Genomic DNA, 17,386 nt, shown 5'->3' with positions numbered 1-17,386 from the left:
AACTGTATTTAAATTTTCATTGTAATATTATCAATGTTTTCTGCTTTTGCTTTTAGTTTTGTTCCGTAAAGAGACACGCATGAAAAAGAGGTGTCATCTGGTGAAGACATTTAGAAGAGCGATACAGTGTAAAGGTATATAAATGTGATGGTAGAATATTGGTGAAGACATTTAGAAGAGCGATACAGTGTAAAGGTATATAAATGTGATGGTAGAATATTGGTGAAAATTCACTTATAGTTATGTGTAGTTAAGATGTAAAAAATTATTAGATAATTTAATAAATTTAATTAAATTATTATTTAATAATTTTTTATTATTAACTTTAGATAAATATTAGTTATATGTGAGTCTCTACTATATTAAAATTAATAATTATATATATTTATATATAAATAAATATATTATTTAATTTATTTTTAATATATATTTTATATTTTAATATATATTATATGTTAATAGTTGATTTTAATTATTAATGTTAGTATATTTCAATATTTCTATCATAGTTGAAATATATAATATAATTAATATAATATACAAAAATTATATTTACACGCTAAAATTAATCATTAAAATTAATTATTATATATTTGTATATAAATATATATTTAATTTATTTTTAATGTATATTTTGTATTTTAAAATATATTCTACTGCCTCTTATTCCCAGTTAATAAAACGTCTTCTATTTTGTTCCACTCCATTTCTTTTACGGATTTTCATTTATTGTTCACGTAGGAGAGACAAATATATGTAGATATTTATGAATATTAAATTTAAAAAAATTAATACAACCATAATAAAATTTAATATAATTCAATTAAATATATTAAATTAAAATATAATTTAAACACAAATTTAACATAATCAATATATAAACAAAATTTGTAACATATAAATTAAAATAAAATAAAATAATTTTCAACAAAACAAGCAAATATGACAATTCATATAACAATTGTTATGGGTAAAAAACGTAAACAAGCCAAGAACAGAATAATTTGACACAAATAAGTCAAAGCAAAATCTGATTTATCAATTAATTAAAGCACATTTAAATATAGTTCGAACCTACCTGTTTCGAACTCACTTTTCATGTAATTTGAACCATGCTGATTCAAATTACACCTTGATAACCAAAACCATATAATTCGAATTACATAGAAACATGTAATACGAATCAAGCTGATTTGAACTCCTCTCATGCACGCCATGCAACGTAATTCGAAGTGGCTTAATTCGAATTACTCCAAGTGTATTTTGAACCAGGCTGGTTCGAATTATAAAGGAGCAGAGTTGTATATATATGGTGTGGACGTGAGTTGCTCTCATTAGAGGGGTAGAATGGCTAGTGAAGAGAGTTTTGTGGTGTTGGTTCACCACAGAGGATCGATTAAGAGGAAGACACATTCCGGTGTGAAGTTCACTGATAAGGATCCTCTCTATATTATCGTGAGGCCTACGACTAGGTATGATGACCTTGTTAGCTCTGTTCTGATGAAACTTGGTCTGGATGGTGTGAAACGGGTTAAGAAGTTTTTCTATCGCATTCCGATCACGGTACTCCAAGAAACCATGAAGTATGATTGTTTCACGATCGGGAGTGATGAGGACTTGCAGGTCATGTTTCATTGTCGCCGGCAGTTTCCGGAAGTGAGGACACCAGAGCTGTTGGCAAAGTTGGTTCATGTGGTATCCAACTCGGGGGTTCGAACCGGAATACCACCACTTTAGCTACGGTAGCCAGTTCTAGCTCCAGACCTGCCGTTGCTTCTACCTCCGTCCCTGCGTACGAGCCACCCGTCCAGCCTGTCGCCTCCCCTTCCTTCGCTGCTGATCTCAATGACAGTGTAGGCGACGAGGTTGGAACAGGGGAATTTCGGCTGACCTCTTTACAGTGTGCTGCACCGGCTGGGGTTGGAGAGCAATTTTTGGATGATTCAGAGGACGATGATGTCGAGCCGGATATGATTGCTGATGACAGTGGCGATGATATTGGAGCGAGTGAGCCTGCTGGGGCGGGAGGTAGTTCTAACTCTGGCACACAGCAGTACCCTCCACATTTTTCATCCTTGGACTTGGATGCCATGAGGCAGGAGGGGGTTCCTGGGCAGCCTGCTGGGTTTGGCACTAGAGATGCGGAAGGGTCTGTAAGTCTGACAGAGTTCCAGGTTGGTCAGCAATTTCAGGATAAAGATGAGGCCCTGTTAAGTATGAAGACTTACAGCATCCGCCGAGGGGTACAGTACAAGGTAGTGGAGTTTGACTATCGCCGGTATGTGGGCAAGTGTTCTGAGTTCGGGAATGGGTGCACATGGTTGGTTCGGCTGAGTCTCCGGCAGCGCAAGGGCATTTGGGAGGTCAAACGATACAATGGACCTCATACGTGTTTGGCCACCTCCATCTCCAGCGACCACAGGAGTTTGGATTATCATGTGATATCGGCATTCATTATGCCAATGGTTAGGGCTGATGCATCCGTCAGCATCAAGGTGCTCCTAAATGCCATGGCCGCACATTTTGGGTTTAGGCCGACGTACAGGAGGGTCTGGTTGGCGAAACAGAAGTCTGTTGCCCTCATCTATGGTGACTGGGATGAGTCGTACAACGAGCTCCCTAGGTGGGTGTTAGGAGTCCAGTTGACGATGCTTGATACTGTTGCAGTCCTTAGGACGAGCCCTATTCGAATTGGTGGACAGCTGGACGAGTCCCGAGCTTATTTTCACAGACTGTTATGGATGTTTCCACCGTGTATCGAGGCATTCCGTCATTGCAAGCCGCTGGTTAGTATTGACGGCACCCATCTGTATGACAAGTATGGGGGAACGTTACTTGTCAACATGTAGCGGCAAATTTTGCCCTAACCTTCAAGGGCAAAGACGCAAGGAGGCTTCTTGTCAACGCGGCGTACGCGAAGACCGAGGTAGAGTTCGATTACTGGTTTGATATTCTGCGGTCTGAAGACCCGGCGATGTGTGACTGGGTGAACCGCATTGAGTATTCCTTGTGGACACAGCATTGTGATGAGGGGCGGAGATTCGGGCACATGACGACGAATATCTCTGCATTTGTGAACTCAATCCTGAAGGGTGTCAGAAACCTCCCTGTGTGCTCGCTGGTGAAGGCAACATACGGAAGGCTGGCCGAACTATTTGTTCGCAAGGGGAGAGAGGCTGAAGCCCAGCTGGGAACCGGACAACAATTCAGTCAGCACTTGGTGAAGTGTATCGAGGCCAACTTGAAGACGGCGAGGTGCTTCACGGTGACTTTGTACGACAGGGATAACTCGGAGTTCACCATCGCAGAGACGACTCCGACTGGTTTGTTCTCACTGGGTAGCTACAGAGTCTCGCTTGCATCTCAGACATGTGACTGCGGATACTTCCAGGCACTTCATTTCCCGTGTCCGCACGCACTGGCATGCTGTGCCTACTCACGGCTTACATGGCAGCCTTACGTCCAGCAGGTGTATCGTCTTTGTTCGATGTTCAGTGTGTATCGGATGGGATTCACACCTCCCATTTTGGAGGGTTTCTGGCCACCATATGATGGGCCGACTGTGATCCCGGACCCTAACAAGAGGCGTGCGAGAGAGGGTCGTCCGAGTTCCACTAGGATATGGACCAACATGGACGAGGCAGATCCAAACCGACCAAAGAGATGTGGCCTCTGTCGACAACCCGGACACACACGTCGGAGTTGCCCACAGGTCGGAGGGCCAGAGCATACAGGGGGACATAAGTATGTGTATTGTTAGCTTTGGTACTTTGTTTATTTCAATTTAGCGTTTACATTCCACTGTTATAGGTTTTCTTACTTGTTGTTGATAAGTGATAGAGTTTGTTAATCTTAATGCGATGTACTGTGCATCGGATCTTACTTAATGAATATGTTCCGTTTCCCGAGTTTTGTACGAAATGTCTGTTGAATTCACAAGACAATAAATAAATCTACAAATTAAACTAATACATGATGCGGAAAATATGCTAGTAACTGAAATAAACCCTGAACAACCATTTTCAAAGTACAATATCATGATTTGGAACAACATATATATACAACTCTGCTCCTTTATAGTTCAAACCAGCCTGGTTCGAAATACACTTGGAGTAATTCGAATTAAGCCACTTCGAATTACGTTGCATGGCGTGCATTAGAGGAGTTCGAATTAGCTTAATTCGAATTACATGTTTCTGCGTAATTCGAATTAGCTCAATTCGAATTATGTGGTTTTGGTTATCAAGGTATAATTCAAATCAGCATGGTTCGAATTACATGAAAAGTAAGTTCAAAACAGGTAGATTCGAACTACATTTAAATGTGCTTTGGTTGATTGATGAATCAAATTTTGCTTTGGCTTATTTGTGTCAAATTGTTTTGCCCTTGGCTTGTTTACGTTTTTTACCCCAATTGTTATATGCATATAAGGTTATTTAAAGTTTTGGATGAATTATTTAAAAATATAAATTTTATCTTTAAAATTATTTTTTATAAGTCATTTTATAATACTTGACCAACCGTTATCCTTTTAATAAGTTTGTAAATATCTCAATTGATTAGACAATTTGTCTAGAATTTTAAAATTTTATATCCATCTCCATTTCTTGTCGGCTCTTTATACTTTATAGTCCCTACTAAGTTAATATCAAATTCAAAAGTTAAAACCCTAATATGAAATTTCTTGTCCATTAAGAGGAACTAGAATACTAAAAATAGAATATCAAAACCAAAACATTAGGATTGTTTATTACCAGAGAAAATCAGACACAATAAACATATTTTAACTAAAGATATTTAAGTTTGCATCTCAGCTTGTCTTGATAACAATGCATGTGCAAATAGCTAACTAACATCAAGAAAGTACATATACTTCCTAACTTATAATTACAAGATGCGAATACTGTTTTGAAATAGGACCCCATTGTTCACGTGATCTTTTAGATTCAGAGTCACGCATCAAGTTTAAATATTCTAACTGAGGAAGCCTTTCAGTTCTACGTATATTATGTACATAACTAAAATAGCTTCTATGTAGATTTAGTCCTTCCAGGCACTTTAACTCTCCAATAGCACCAGGAATTCCTCTTACCACCCTATGTATATTTCGAAGGCCCAGAAACATCATACGTTCTAGAATGGAGGAGGAAATAACTTTTTGCCCCAGGGGAACGTTCTTCAGATTTACACAACTGTTTAAATCTAGGGTTTGAAGAGATGTCATATCATTGATGCTGCTAGGTATCTCAACAATAGACTTGCAACCTCTCAAACTCAAGAACTCGAGTGATGTAAGAGCACTAATAGATTCATGAACGCTTGACAAATGTATACTTTCTTCAAGATCAAGGTACTTGAGACTTGAAAGCCCAGTAAAATCTGGTGTACTTGCAAGTTTTGTGCAGCCAGAGAGGCGTAGAACTCTCAAAGAACTCAACTTACAATCACCGTTGCCAAAATCGAGCCTGGTCAGATTGATACAACCACTCAAACTCAAGAAAACAAGTTTTGTAAGAAGTGCAATTGATGGGTCCACTAGGCTTAGTTTTTCGCATCCTGTAAGATCTAGACTTTTGAGATTAAGGCTCCCTTCAAAATTTGGCGTCTCCTCAAGATCTGTTGAGTTGCTCAGATTCATCCTTTCCAAATATGGGAAATTCTGTGAACAAAGAAAGAGCTTTGAGTGCATTTTAAAATAGAGTTTAAGTTTGATACTCATTAACAAACATTTTATACCATTATTTAATAATATTTTTGAATAATTATTCACGGAATCATCGAACAAATAATTAATTTAATTAATTTTATGATGTAACATCACTCAAATAATTATTCTTATTCACGCCATCAACAAAAAAAAATTATTTTTATAATGTAACATCACTCAATTGAATGTGTGTAAAATTACTTTATATTTACAGTGCATCAAAAGTTCAAAATTAATATTTTTTTAAATATTTAGATAACAAATTTTAAATAATGTAAAAATGTTGTTGTATTAAAGAAAATAGTTTTATTTCCTTTCTTTTGGAGGTGAATTGAAGCAAGATGCATGTGTAATGGACTACCTTGTGGCCTTCCCATAGTTGTTTGACTCTGCTATTTGGCAAATTCAATTCAACAAGACGACTATAAGGTTCAAATAAAGGCAAAGAAGAGAAAGGATAACCATGCCATAAAAGATACCGCAAGTCGTTGGAAAGAAAATTGAGTTCTCCAGAAATATTTTCATGATATAATATGAGTAATTTCAGTTCCTTCATGTTTGACAGTCTGTTAATTCTCAACTGATTAGAGATGCCATCTTTATTACTCAAAACTATGGCTTTAACATTATTGTTTGTTCCCTGAAAAACAAGAATAAATATATATTACCAAATAAAATAAGAATGTAAGTGCTCAAATTAATTAAAATAAAATGTTAAAACTTTCTATATTAGAAAAATTATGGAATCTAAATTCTGCAAGGTGATGACTAGTTATTAGTGGTTACCGTTTCTGAAGTTAAGGCATTTTCAAAATCCTTGTAAAGCCACAATCTATTCCAAGATTCTGGGTTTTCTGGATAATTGTTTCTAACCATTTTCCTCCCAAATTCTTGTAACATTTTATGCATATGAATTTCCTTGTTTTGAATGGTAATGAGTGATTTCTTCAAGATGGCAGGAATTCCAATGCTAGAGAATAATTCACAACTATCTAGAATCTGCTTTACATGCTCCTCCCTCTCCCCATGGAAGAAACAAGCAATATGCAAAAATATTTCTTTCTCATTTGGACGTAGTTCTTCAAAACTTATTTGAAAAATGTCCAAAATTGCTTTGTTTGGATTTTTTTCTCAAGCTCTCAAAGGCATGTTCCCATTCAAAAATAGTAGCATCTCGTGTCCTGAAGAAAGATCCTAGAGATTTGATGGCTAATGGAAGACCTTGAGCATATTCTAGTATCTCAGGAACTAGCTCCATACAACCACTGTTCCTTGATTTGTCTTTGAAGGCTTGTCTTAAGAAAAGTTCATAAGCATCATTGTAATCCAGTAGTGAAACCTTGTGAATTTCATCTGCTCCATAAACTTTTAGAATATGTTCATCTCTGGTGGTTATGATGATTCTACTTCCTATTCCAAGCAATTTAGGACTTATACCCAATTTTTGTAATAACTGCTCCAGTTTGTCAACATTGTCAAGCACTATAAGGACCTTATGATTTGGAGATAGTCTTTTCCTTATGAAACCAGATAGTTCGAAAAGACTATGTATCTCTAAATTTGCTTCATTTGAAATTTGGTGAAGAATTTTTTGCTGTAAACCTATGGCGTCGCCATCTCTGTAAATTTGGCTTACGTTCTCAATGAAACAACAAACATCAAAGTGATCAAAGATTGTGTCATACAAGACTGAAGCATAAGTTGTCTTTCCGATTCCATCCATGCCACAAATTCCAAGAACTCGAAAATCATCTTCATCATCTGATGAATGCAATTTTAGTAGATTTTCTAAACATTCTATACGAGGTTGTATCCCAACTAGGCCATCACTAGACTTTGAGAATTTATGACCTAATCTATTCATCACCATCTTAATGATATTTTCAATCTCTTGAAATTTTGGCCTGAGAGGAAACAGAAAAACCGAACAATGATTACATAAAAACTTTTTAATTTTAATATATTGATAACCAGAGTAAAAAAATTTTATACAATTAGATTTAGGAGTGGAAACACCATAATTTCAAAAATAATAGCAGGTAGGGATAAAGCAGGTATTCGCAAGAGAGAGTTAATGTTTAACATTTTACTACGTAAGAGCGAAAAGGGTTTGATGTAAATTATTGTTGGGCAAGACAAGATTGGATAGGGCAAAAAGTCACTTCTACCCGTCCCATTCTCACCCCTAATTAGATTGGATAATGCTAGGTAGAAAAAAAAAAGTCAGAACTTGCTATATTTAGCATTAATTAATTGTCGCAACAACTAATAAATGTTAAATAAGACAAGTTATGACTTTTTTTGATTGATTTTCTTTGGTTACCAAATATTTTCGATTAGATTTATATACTTAGATAATATTTTAAGTAATTAATTTAATTATTAATATGATAATACATGATTGATTATTTTATATACATTTTTTATATGCATAAAATTTAAATTCTAAAAAGAAAAAGAAAAATTTCTATTTAAAAAACGATGATTAAATAAGAGAATTTTGGTCTTTATGATTTTAGTCTCAGAATTGTCTTCTAAGTAATTTTTGTATTTAAAATTATCTATAATATTAATTTTTTTTAAAAATATATATTCCTTAGGTCACAAATTTTTGTTAAAAGGGAAAATTGTTTTTTTGGTGTCATAAATGTTGTCATCGGAGATGAGAGCCATCGCCGATCAAGAAGCAAAGAGAAAGAAAGAGCGAGATGCAGAAGGGGAAAGAAGGAGAGGATGAAGAAGAGATAGAGAGAGATCAACCAATGAAAGAGAAAAAAAAGAGGAAGGAGGCGGCTGCGATAATTGAAGAATCGTTGGAGAATACGTCGCCGCAAACATCCAATGACAATATTCCCTTTCTTTTTCCACCTTGCTCTGCGGAAGATGCCACATGATTGCTCTCGGCACGCAGCTAGCAGCCCCCTTGATCCCATGGTCGTCAGCTTCTCTCTCTCTCTCTGTGCTTTGTTTGAATTTTTTAAAGGCTGTTGGTGTTGTTATTGTTATTGTTATTGTGGGTAAGGAGGAGTGCTAATGACGGTATCAATGGTGGGAGGGAAAGAGGTGACGGTGGAAGTAGAAGGAAGGGATAAAGGATGTTGGGGAGGAAAGCGGAGCAAGAATGTTTTGAAATTGGAGAATTGAGGAGGATGGTGAGTGAGTAGAAGAAGAAGATATTTTTGTCTAAAATTAAAAAAAATATATTTTTAAAATTAAAATTAGGTTTATTTATTCTATATTCTAAAAATATATGTTAAGTTTATAAATTAAAATTTTTTTATTAAAAATATAAAAAATTTGAATTTTTAGTATATTTTTTATTTATTAAATAAAAATATTTAAATTTTTTATTAATAATAAGTTTTTTCTATGTCTTAAAGACACGGGTTAGCTAAATTTTTAAAATTAACATTAAGAATAATTTTTATTTTTGATCGAAATCATAAAGATCAAAATAATTCTTAACCTATTAAATATAAGGAAAAAAAAATCTAAGTGTACAAATAAATTTTAATTAATCTTTAATTAAATGATAATATAAGAAGATAAAGTGTTTGTTTGGGTGTTATTATTTTGATAATTTTTTTTTCATTTTTTAGTATGTTTGGCAAATTTTTAGTAGTAAAAGTAAAAATACTAGAAAAAAAAATCTTTTTTGAGAGGATGTAATTTACATCTTCTTTTTGTTAAATTTGTTTTTCATATAATAAATAAACAAGAAAATACTTTTATATTGTTATACTTAAATATAATTGATAAATAAAAAGATCTTTTTGTATGAGATACTCAAATATAAAATTACTTTTACTTTTCTACAAAATCTTTTAAAAACAATTACTCAAAAAAAAAAATCTTTTTTTAAAAGTTTACCAAACAACTCAAAGACATCATTTTTTTCTTATTCTTCTCCCTCTTTTGATACGTAGATTTTTTTTCTTAAGAAACAACACAAAATAAAAGATAAAAGAGAAAGAAAAAAGGAAAAAATGTTGAAGAAGAATAAAGAAAAAAAGAAAACAGCAATGTGACCCTAATATATATAATCAGAGTGGCAACAAGCTGCAGCAAATTTAATTTTTTATAGAGAACACAAACAATCAGGCTGCAAAAAATGTAATCACGAATTCACCACATCCACAATCACAATTTTAAAAACAAAAAATTATATTTATATTATTTTTAATATATTTTTTATAGTATAAAATATTTTTTTTTTTTCATTTTTTATCCATTACTTGTAATACCAAAATGAAAAAATATACACAAAATTAATGTATATACCATTTCTTCAATTTAAATTCCGGATAACAAAACTTATATGAGAAAATATGTAGTTTGGCTAGTTAAGCATGGCAAGATGAATAGTGTTTTGCAAAGCATGACCACCATGAAGCATTCAATAATAGAACCACATATTTTGCAAACAAGCAAGAGAAGACAAATGATTTTTTTAAGATTAACGTTTTATGTTTTAAGTATTAAATTTTAAATTTAAAATACTAAATATTAATTCTTAAAAATATAAAAAATATTAATTAAAAGTATTAGCTAATTAATATTAATGAAAAGTGTTTGTCCTAATATTTCTCAACAATTAAATTAAGAGATAGCTGATATGTATATATATACTTACTTATTTCTTACAGATTGACCTTGCAAATTGGCCAAAGACATCAATGCATTCTTCCATCGATGAACCCTAGCATCCCTGTGCAGTCGCTTGTCCATTCTAACACTAAAATGCTCCAAATCATAGAAAATTGGGATGATACCTTTGTTTAATCCTCGAAGGTGGCTATTATTATCAACTATAGCTGACATTTCCTCCAAACACCAGATTGAGTCAGCATAATCTTTTGTCAAGATAACTATAGATATCTGTGAATCTTGAATTGCTTGCAAGACCTGTGATGGAAGAATAATGCAATCTCCTTCTTTCTCGCCCCTCTTATCATAACTGAAGGTGGAAATACCAAGCCTGATGAGACAATTGCATAGATGATTAGCAAAGTTGTTGCGAGTACTTTTGCCTCTGAAGCTTAGAAACACATCATATTTGTAGAGCCGTTGTTGTGATGATGATTTTCCACTTTGGTTACTAATGGAAGCTGATGCAATATTTGAACTTGAGAATTTATTATCCAATAATGGGCCAAACCTACTTGATGAAAAAAAAAAAAAAAAACACACACAAACACACAAAAGAAAAACAGAATAATTATTCGAACTATATCCGATTAAAACCTAATAGAAACTGGTTTATACATCACTACTGGTATATATACCTAGGTGCTACCAAAAATGTACTTGGAAGAGCTGCAACTGATGAAGCTCGGGGACTACTTGTGGCAAACGAAAAGTGTGAATCTGATTTGCTCATTCTTGATGTTGATGCCGGTGTTGTTCTCTCATTTCTGACAATGTATATAATTCAAAACAAATTATTTTCAGTCAAATATTTAAGGAGGTAAATTATTTATATATTTTTAAAACAAAATGTATAGTGTTTATATTAGTTCTAGGTAAGCTCTAGGGTGCTTATAAATGGTGTCTAATTTTTTAAAATAAATAATTAGTTAATATCTAATACATTTTAAATATTTAATTTTTTATTATAAAAAATAATTTAGATACCAAAACAAAAATCACTATAGCATTAAATGCTTTGTATCTGTAAACAAATTTTTGGATATAAAATGACTTCTCTTATATTTTTATTGTCAGAATAAATGTTTTCTTTTTTTAAAATTCAGTATAAAATAATGTTTTAATTCATAAACTTTTTCAAGAACGGTTCAAAAGCATAAATACCTTATTTTATACTTCATAAATAAAAAATATATATTTATATTTATAATTTTAAAAAATGAGGGATATTTTTTAATACTTAAGAGAAAGTTTTTTAAAATTATTTTATACTTATTAAAATTAAAAAAATCTAATATAATCTTATATATTAATAAATATCTAAATTTACTTTTATATTTATGTTTATTATGATATTTTAAAATTTTAAAATGATTTTACGAATTTAATTGTTGCTACTTGTTTTTGTTGAAAGCAACTTTTAATTTGATTTATTATTAAGATACTATCATTTTTAAAAAAATAATCTTTCAAAAGTCAGATTTGATAAATTATTTTCAAAAAATAAAAACTTTAAAAAATCAAATCTTAGTATATCTAAATAAATATTTGTCTTAATAGAAATTTATTTTAGAAAAAATATTAGGAGTCCTAAAATATTATCTTAATTATGTTGCTAATTTTTTAATAAAATACATTTAAATTTTTTTATCCTTTTTATATTTTAAAACTCAACATGTATATTTAAATTTTTTACTCATTTAAATATTAAAAAATTATTAAAATAAATTAACACTCTCAATTATTAGTTATTTAGAAATAACCAAAAAGATATGAAGTACATACATTTTATTGAGTTTTCGTGTTATGTATATTAGACATATTTTAGACATAATATTTATTTTACACTTATTTACACTTATTTAGCACGCATATTATCCAAATATATTAATAAAAAATAAAAAATATTTTTTTACACATTTTTAAACAAACCTAAATATCACCACATACATAATTAACGTATTAAACATTATTCTTGACATGTATTTTTTAAATAAATTTTAAAATAACATATATTATTATTTATTAAAACAAAACCTATCTTAAAATCTTTTAAATAATCAAAAAGACGTTAACAACAACTAAAAACAGTAGTATGTACCTTAATATTAATAAAATATTAAAAATATTATTATAATTAATTTAAAATATATATATATATATATATATATATATATATATATATATATATATATATATATATATATATATATATGCCACGTTGTCTTATTTTATAAAAAATTAAAATAATTATATCTATGAATTTTTATTGTATGGTGCCTCTGTAAATAAAATCGTTAAAATGGAATAAATTTATTGGGCCAATCCATTTATCCACTTAAATTGATTGATTTTTACCTTTAAAATTATACGTATTTAAAATTTCATATTAAATGGACTAAATTTGATTAATCTAAAAAAATAACTGGTTAAACATGATAATCTACTAAAAGAATGGGTGATATATTTAATTTTTTGTATTAAGAAAATATTTTTTTTTAATATAACCCAAATATTCAATTCAAATATTCAATCCTCTCGCTAAAAAAATTTTATTTATTTAAAATCTTTTATTTATAATTTTAATTTTTTTAGAATAATTATCCAAATCAGTCGTCAAGGATTTTAGAATTAGACATTTTAGTTTCCAAGAAAAATTAATACACAGATCAATCCCCAAAGTTTTATTCCGGCAGACAAATCAGTCCCCAGTTCATTTTCCGGCAGAGTAATTATCCAGATCAGTTCCCAAAGATTTTAAAAATGGACATTTTAGTCTCCAAAAAAACTAATGTACAAATCAATCTCCAACATTTCTCTCTGTTAAACATAATAGTCATCCGTCTAAAAATAAAATAAAATAAAATAATTATTAATTCCACAATAATATTGTACTATATTTTTTGTATTTTTTAACAAAAATAATGATAAATTTATTCATTAAATTCTTATATAATAATAATAATAATAATAATAATAATAATAATAATAATAATAATAATATTATTATTATTATTATTATTATTATTATTATTATTATTATTATTATTAGAGATTATTTTACAAAAAATTTAAGGCTAAAACCATTTGATATTTTGTATTTAATATAATGAAAAGATGTCTTATGTAAAAAAAATATATGTTTGTATTAAAAAATATGTATTAAAAATATTTTAATTTGGATTTATATTAAATACAAAAATATCAAATGGTTTTAATCTTGAATTTTTTGTAAAATAATCTCTAATAATTTAATTAATTAATTATTATTATTATTATTATTAATTACATAATAATATTGTACCATAATTTTTTGTATTTTTTGGACAAAAATAATGATAAATTTATTCATTAGATTTATATATATATATATATATATATATATATATATATATATATATATTCACTCAATACTAATAATAATAATAATAGAGATTATTTACATGAAATTTAAGGTTAAAATCATTTGATATTTTTGTATTTAATATAATCAAAATATGTACTATTTTAAAAAATATGTTTGTATTAAAAAAATATATTTAATATAAATCCAAATTAAAATATTTTCTTTTAATACATATTTTTTAATACAAACATATTTTTTTTTACATAGCATATCTTTTAATTATATTAAATACAAAAATATTAAATGATTTTAATTTTAAATATTTTATAGAATAATCTCTAATAATTTTATTATTATTATTATTGTTGTTGTTGTTGTTGAGTGACTATATATATATAAGAAACTAATGAATAAATTTATCATTATTTTTTTCTAAAAAATACAAAAAAATATAGTACAATATTATTTTACAATTAATAATAATAATAATAATAATAATTATTATTATTATTATTATTATTATTATTATTATTTTATTTTATTTTTGGACGGAGAACTGTTATGTCTAACAGAGAGAAACGTTAGGGATTAATTTGTATATTAATTTTTTTTGGGGACTAAAATGTTCATTTTTAAAATCTTTGGGGACTGACTTGGGTAATTATTTTGTCGAAAAATGAACTGGAGACTAATTTGTCTGCCGGAATAAAATGTATTAATTTTTCTTGAGAACTAAAATATCCAATTTTAAAATTTTTAGGAATTGATTTGGATAATTATTCATTTTTTTAACTTATAATTAGATTTTTTATCCAATCGTTTTTTTTTAAAAAATAAACGGATCCATCCATATAGTTATAGTCTATTAGATGAACCATAACTAGTTTGGACATAAAAATTGAAACTCCTAACTTTATGAGTAATACGTTTAAATCTTTTTATAAATTAAGTATAACTAAATTAAATAATAAAACTTAAAATAATATTAGTTATAAATGATTTTTGTTATATTAGATCCATTTAATTAGATTTAAATAATAAAAAATATTTAAATATATAATATTATTTTAAATTTATATATAAAAAAAATCCCGTATAGTCTCTCATTTATATTAGTCGTGTTTAAATGGGTTAGAGTGGCGTGTAGGTGTCGTAAGCCGAATAGCAAGAGATAATTAACTCTGTGATATGGTTAGAGAGAGAATGCATACACGTGAGAGGAAAGGAAATTATTAGCCCGGAGAGGTGGATTTTGCTGGCCCGACTGGTTACTGTTAATGACCTTGGAGCCCATGGAGGGTCGTAACCGAACCGAATCATCAGCAGAGCTTGACCGCGATGGATATGATATATTCCACGTTGGCGCATAACTTGGTGTATAGGTACTATAGGAAGAAGAATAATGAGACCTGGAACAGAAAGGAAAACTAGATCATTTTTTCTTATTAAGATGAAAGTATATACCGGACTACATCAATTCAGGCAAATAAATAATTAATAAACTGAAGATTTTCATTATATATATACAATATACCGGTATTTAGAGAGTGATGGTGCAGTGGGAGATGAGATTTTGGGAAGCGTGGAACTGGAAATCAGAGAGCAATCAGTGCCAATGGACACTGGAGATTCATACATATTAGCGTTGGAAATCAGAGTGATCATGCTTAAGTGGCTATCTTTATTCGTCACCTTCGGGGGGAGTTGATTTCCAACCAAATCATCAGAATCACACCTTGACAATTTAGAAACTAATTTGTTTAACACCTGCTGAACGAGACTCTCACTATCCTTAATTTCTGAACTGTATCAAAAAAGATGTAAAAATAAAGTGACTAATACTATCATGAAGAAAACAACAACGACAAACCTTTATCCCATCTTATTAGCGTTGCAAACCATTTGAAAAGTTTTAAAAATTATTCTTTTTAATTTTTAATTTATAAAAAATAATAATATTAATATTTGGTGTAAATTTTAAAATTAAATTATAATTTTTTTAAAAAATTATTTAAATATTTTTAGAATAATTAAAAAAAATAACTTCTCTTATAATAATTTTTTTATTATATTTTTTAAAAATAAATATTTTTAAAATTAAAAATTAAATATAAAATAATTTATTTATAAATTATTTTTTAATATAAATATTTATTATTTAAATTTTTTTTGTAAAAATAGCTTAATTAAGTTATTTAGATGAGAACTAAATCCTAGGTGAGTTGGCTATATGGATTAAGAGACTGTATTGCGCCTTATAACGTGATAAAAACGTAGGAAAATAATAGTTTATTCTACTTAAGATGATCAAAGCTTTCTTACTTAAGCTTTGATTTATTGATAGTCTTTTGCACAAAGCATTACAATGATGACTCATGAATAGAATACACGATCAAAAAACAGAAGAACGGTTTTAATAAGTATACCTTTTTTTTATGATCCAATATCTCCAATTGGTCAAGTCATCCATAGCTTTCCTCCATCGGTCAACCTCTTGCCGTTTGAATTTCTTTGAATGCAAAAGAAAGGCATCTTCGTATGCCCCAGTCTGACGTTGCACATGAATCCGCTCCATATCATAGTAAACCGGAAAAACAACTTGATTCAACCGGTCTTTACTGCAATCCATGATGGTAGCCAATTCCTCCAAACACCAGGTTGATCGAGCATAATCTCTTGAGAAGACAACTATAGAAATCCGTGAAGCTCTAATTGCTTGCAAGATATGTTGTGGTGGTATTGGATCTATTGCTTCTTCATCTAGCCTCTTGTTAACCTTAAAGGTGGAAATACCTTTGCCGATCATAGATTGGTTAAGAAAACGAGTAAAATTTTTGCTGGAGTCAGTACCTATAAAACTTAGAAACACATCATATTTGTAGTCGTCGTTCTGCTGCAGTAATGATTTCCTTTCAATAATGCTCTTGGATGTTGAAGGTTCCTCATTAGTGACAGCTATCTCTTCCATGGGAAGAGGAGGACACGCTGGCGCGAAAGATGATGACCGATAACCAAATAAGCCCCGCAGGATCTTCCTCTCCAGGGATGATTTCCAAGAGAGGAACATGCTTGGCATGAATGTACCAAGAAACACACCTAAGGTGAAAAGGCAAATCGTCCATGACCAACCGGCGGAAGTTGATGATGCGCTCTCGACTGATGACTCCATTTTCTTTCGTACTTCCAACAGAATGTGCGCACAACTATCCTCATCAGATCCGATATTCACACGGCAACAACTCAAAGAAATAAGCGGCCAGCTGTTTCTGTTAAGAGGCGAACTGGTGAAAAAAATAATGAAGAAAGATTTCGTGGAGAAGGTGATGAAGCTTATTAATCGGACAATGATTGGCCCAGTAAGTCAACGGTGTAACACGATGCTACTACGCATTAAAAATAACTAATCATTCTTTAAAAAAATGTAGTGTAAGGATCATACACATATATATTTTAAAGTTCGTTTTCTTTGCTTGTCAACGGGGTTTTTTTTCCTTTGTTATTAGATCTATTGAGTTTAATTTCTCACTAATTATTTCTTGGAAATCTTAAGTGAAGATTGTTAAAATAACGCCACTAGACTAGAAAAGAGAATTTGACAACCGCAACATAAACAGGAAGCAGCGGAGAAATTCAAGGGACTGCGAATGAACCCCGGAATATCACTAAAAAAAACTGGCAGATAGCGG

At 30.2% G+C, this 17,386-nt stretch overlaps 1 protein-coding gene across 1 annotated transcript; it reads right to left on the bottom strand.

Annotated features, from left to right (window-relative positions):
• Nucleotides 1-4,850: 4,850 nt before the first annotated feature.
• On the bottom strand, nucleotides 4,851-16,996 carry LOC107613352 (TMV resistance protein N). The gene is given in 9 exon segments (XM_016315317.3): nucleotides 4,851-5,659; nucleotides 6,069-6,347; nucleotides 6,494-6,835; nucleotides 6,837-7,611; nucleotides 10,341-10,865; nucleotides 10,993-11,121; nucleotides 14,912-15,109; nucleotides 15,235-15,504; nucleotides 16,127-16,996. Coding segments are annotated over 9 exon segments (4,044 nt in total). The 5' UTR covers nucleotides 16,870-16,996; the 3' UTR covers nucleotides 4,851-4,876.
• Nucleotides 16,997-17,386: the final 390 nt, after the last annotated feature.

The sequence above is a fragment of the Arachis ipaensis genome, chromosome B8, assembly GCF_059453495.1.
Source record: "Arachis ipaensis isolate K30076 ecotype BB chromosome B8, ASM5945349v1, whole genome shotgun sequence".
NCBI lineage: Eukaryota > Viridiplantae > Streptophyta > Magnoliopsida > Fabales > Fabaceae > Arachis > Arachis ipaensis.
This window is presented reverse-complemented; position numbering and strand designations above follow the sequence as displayed.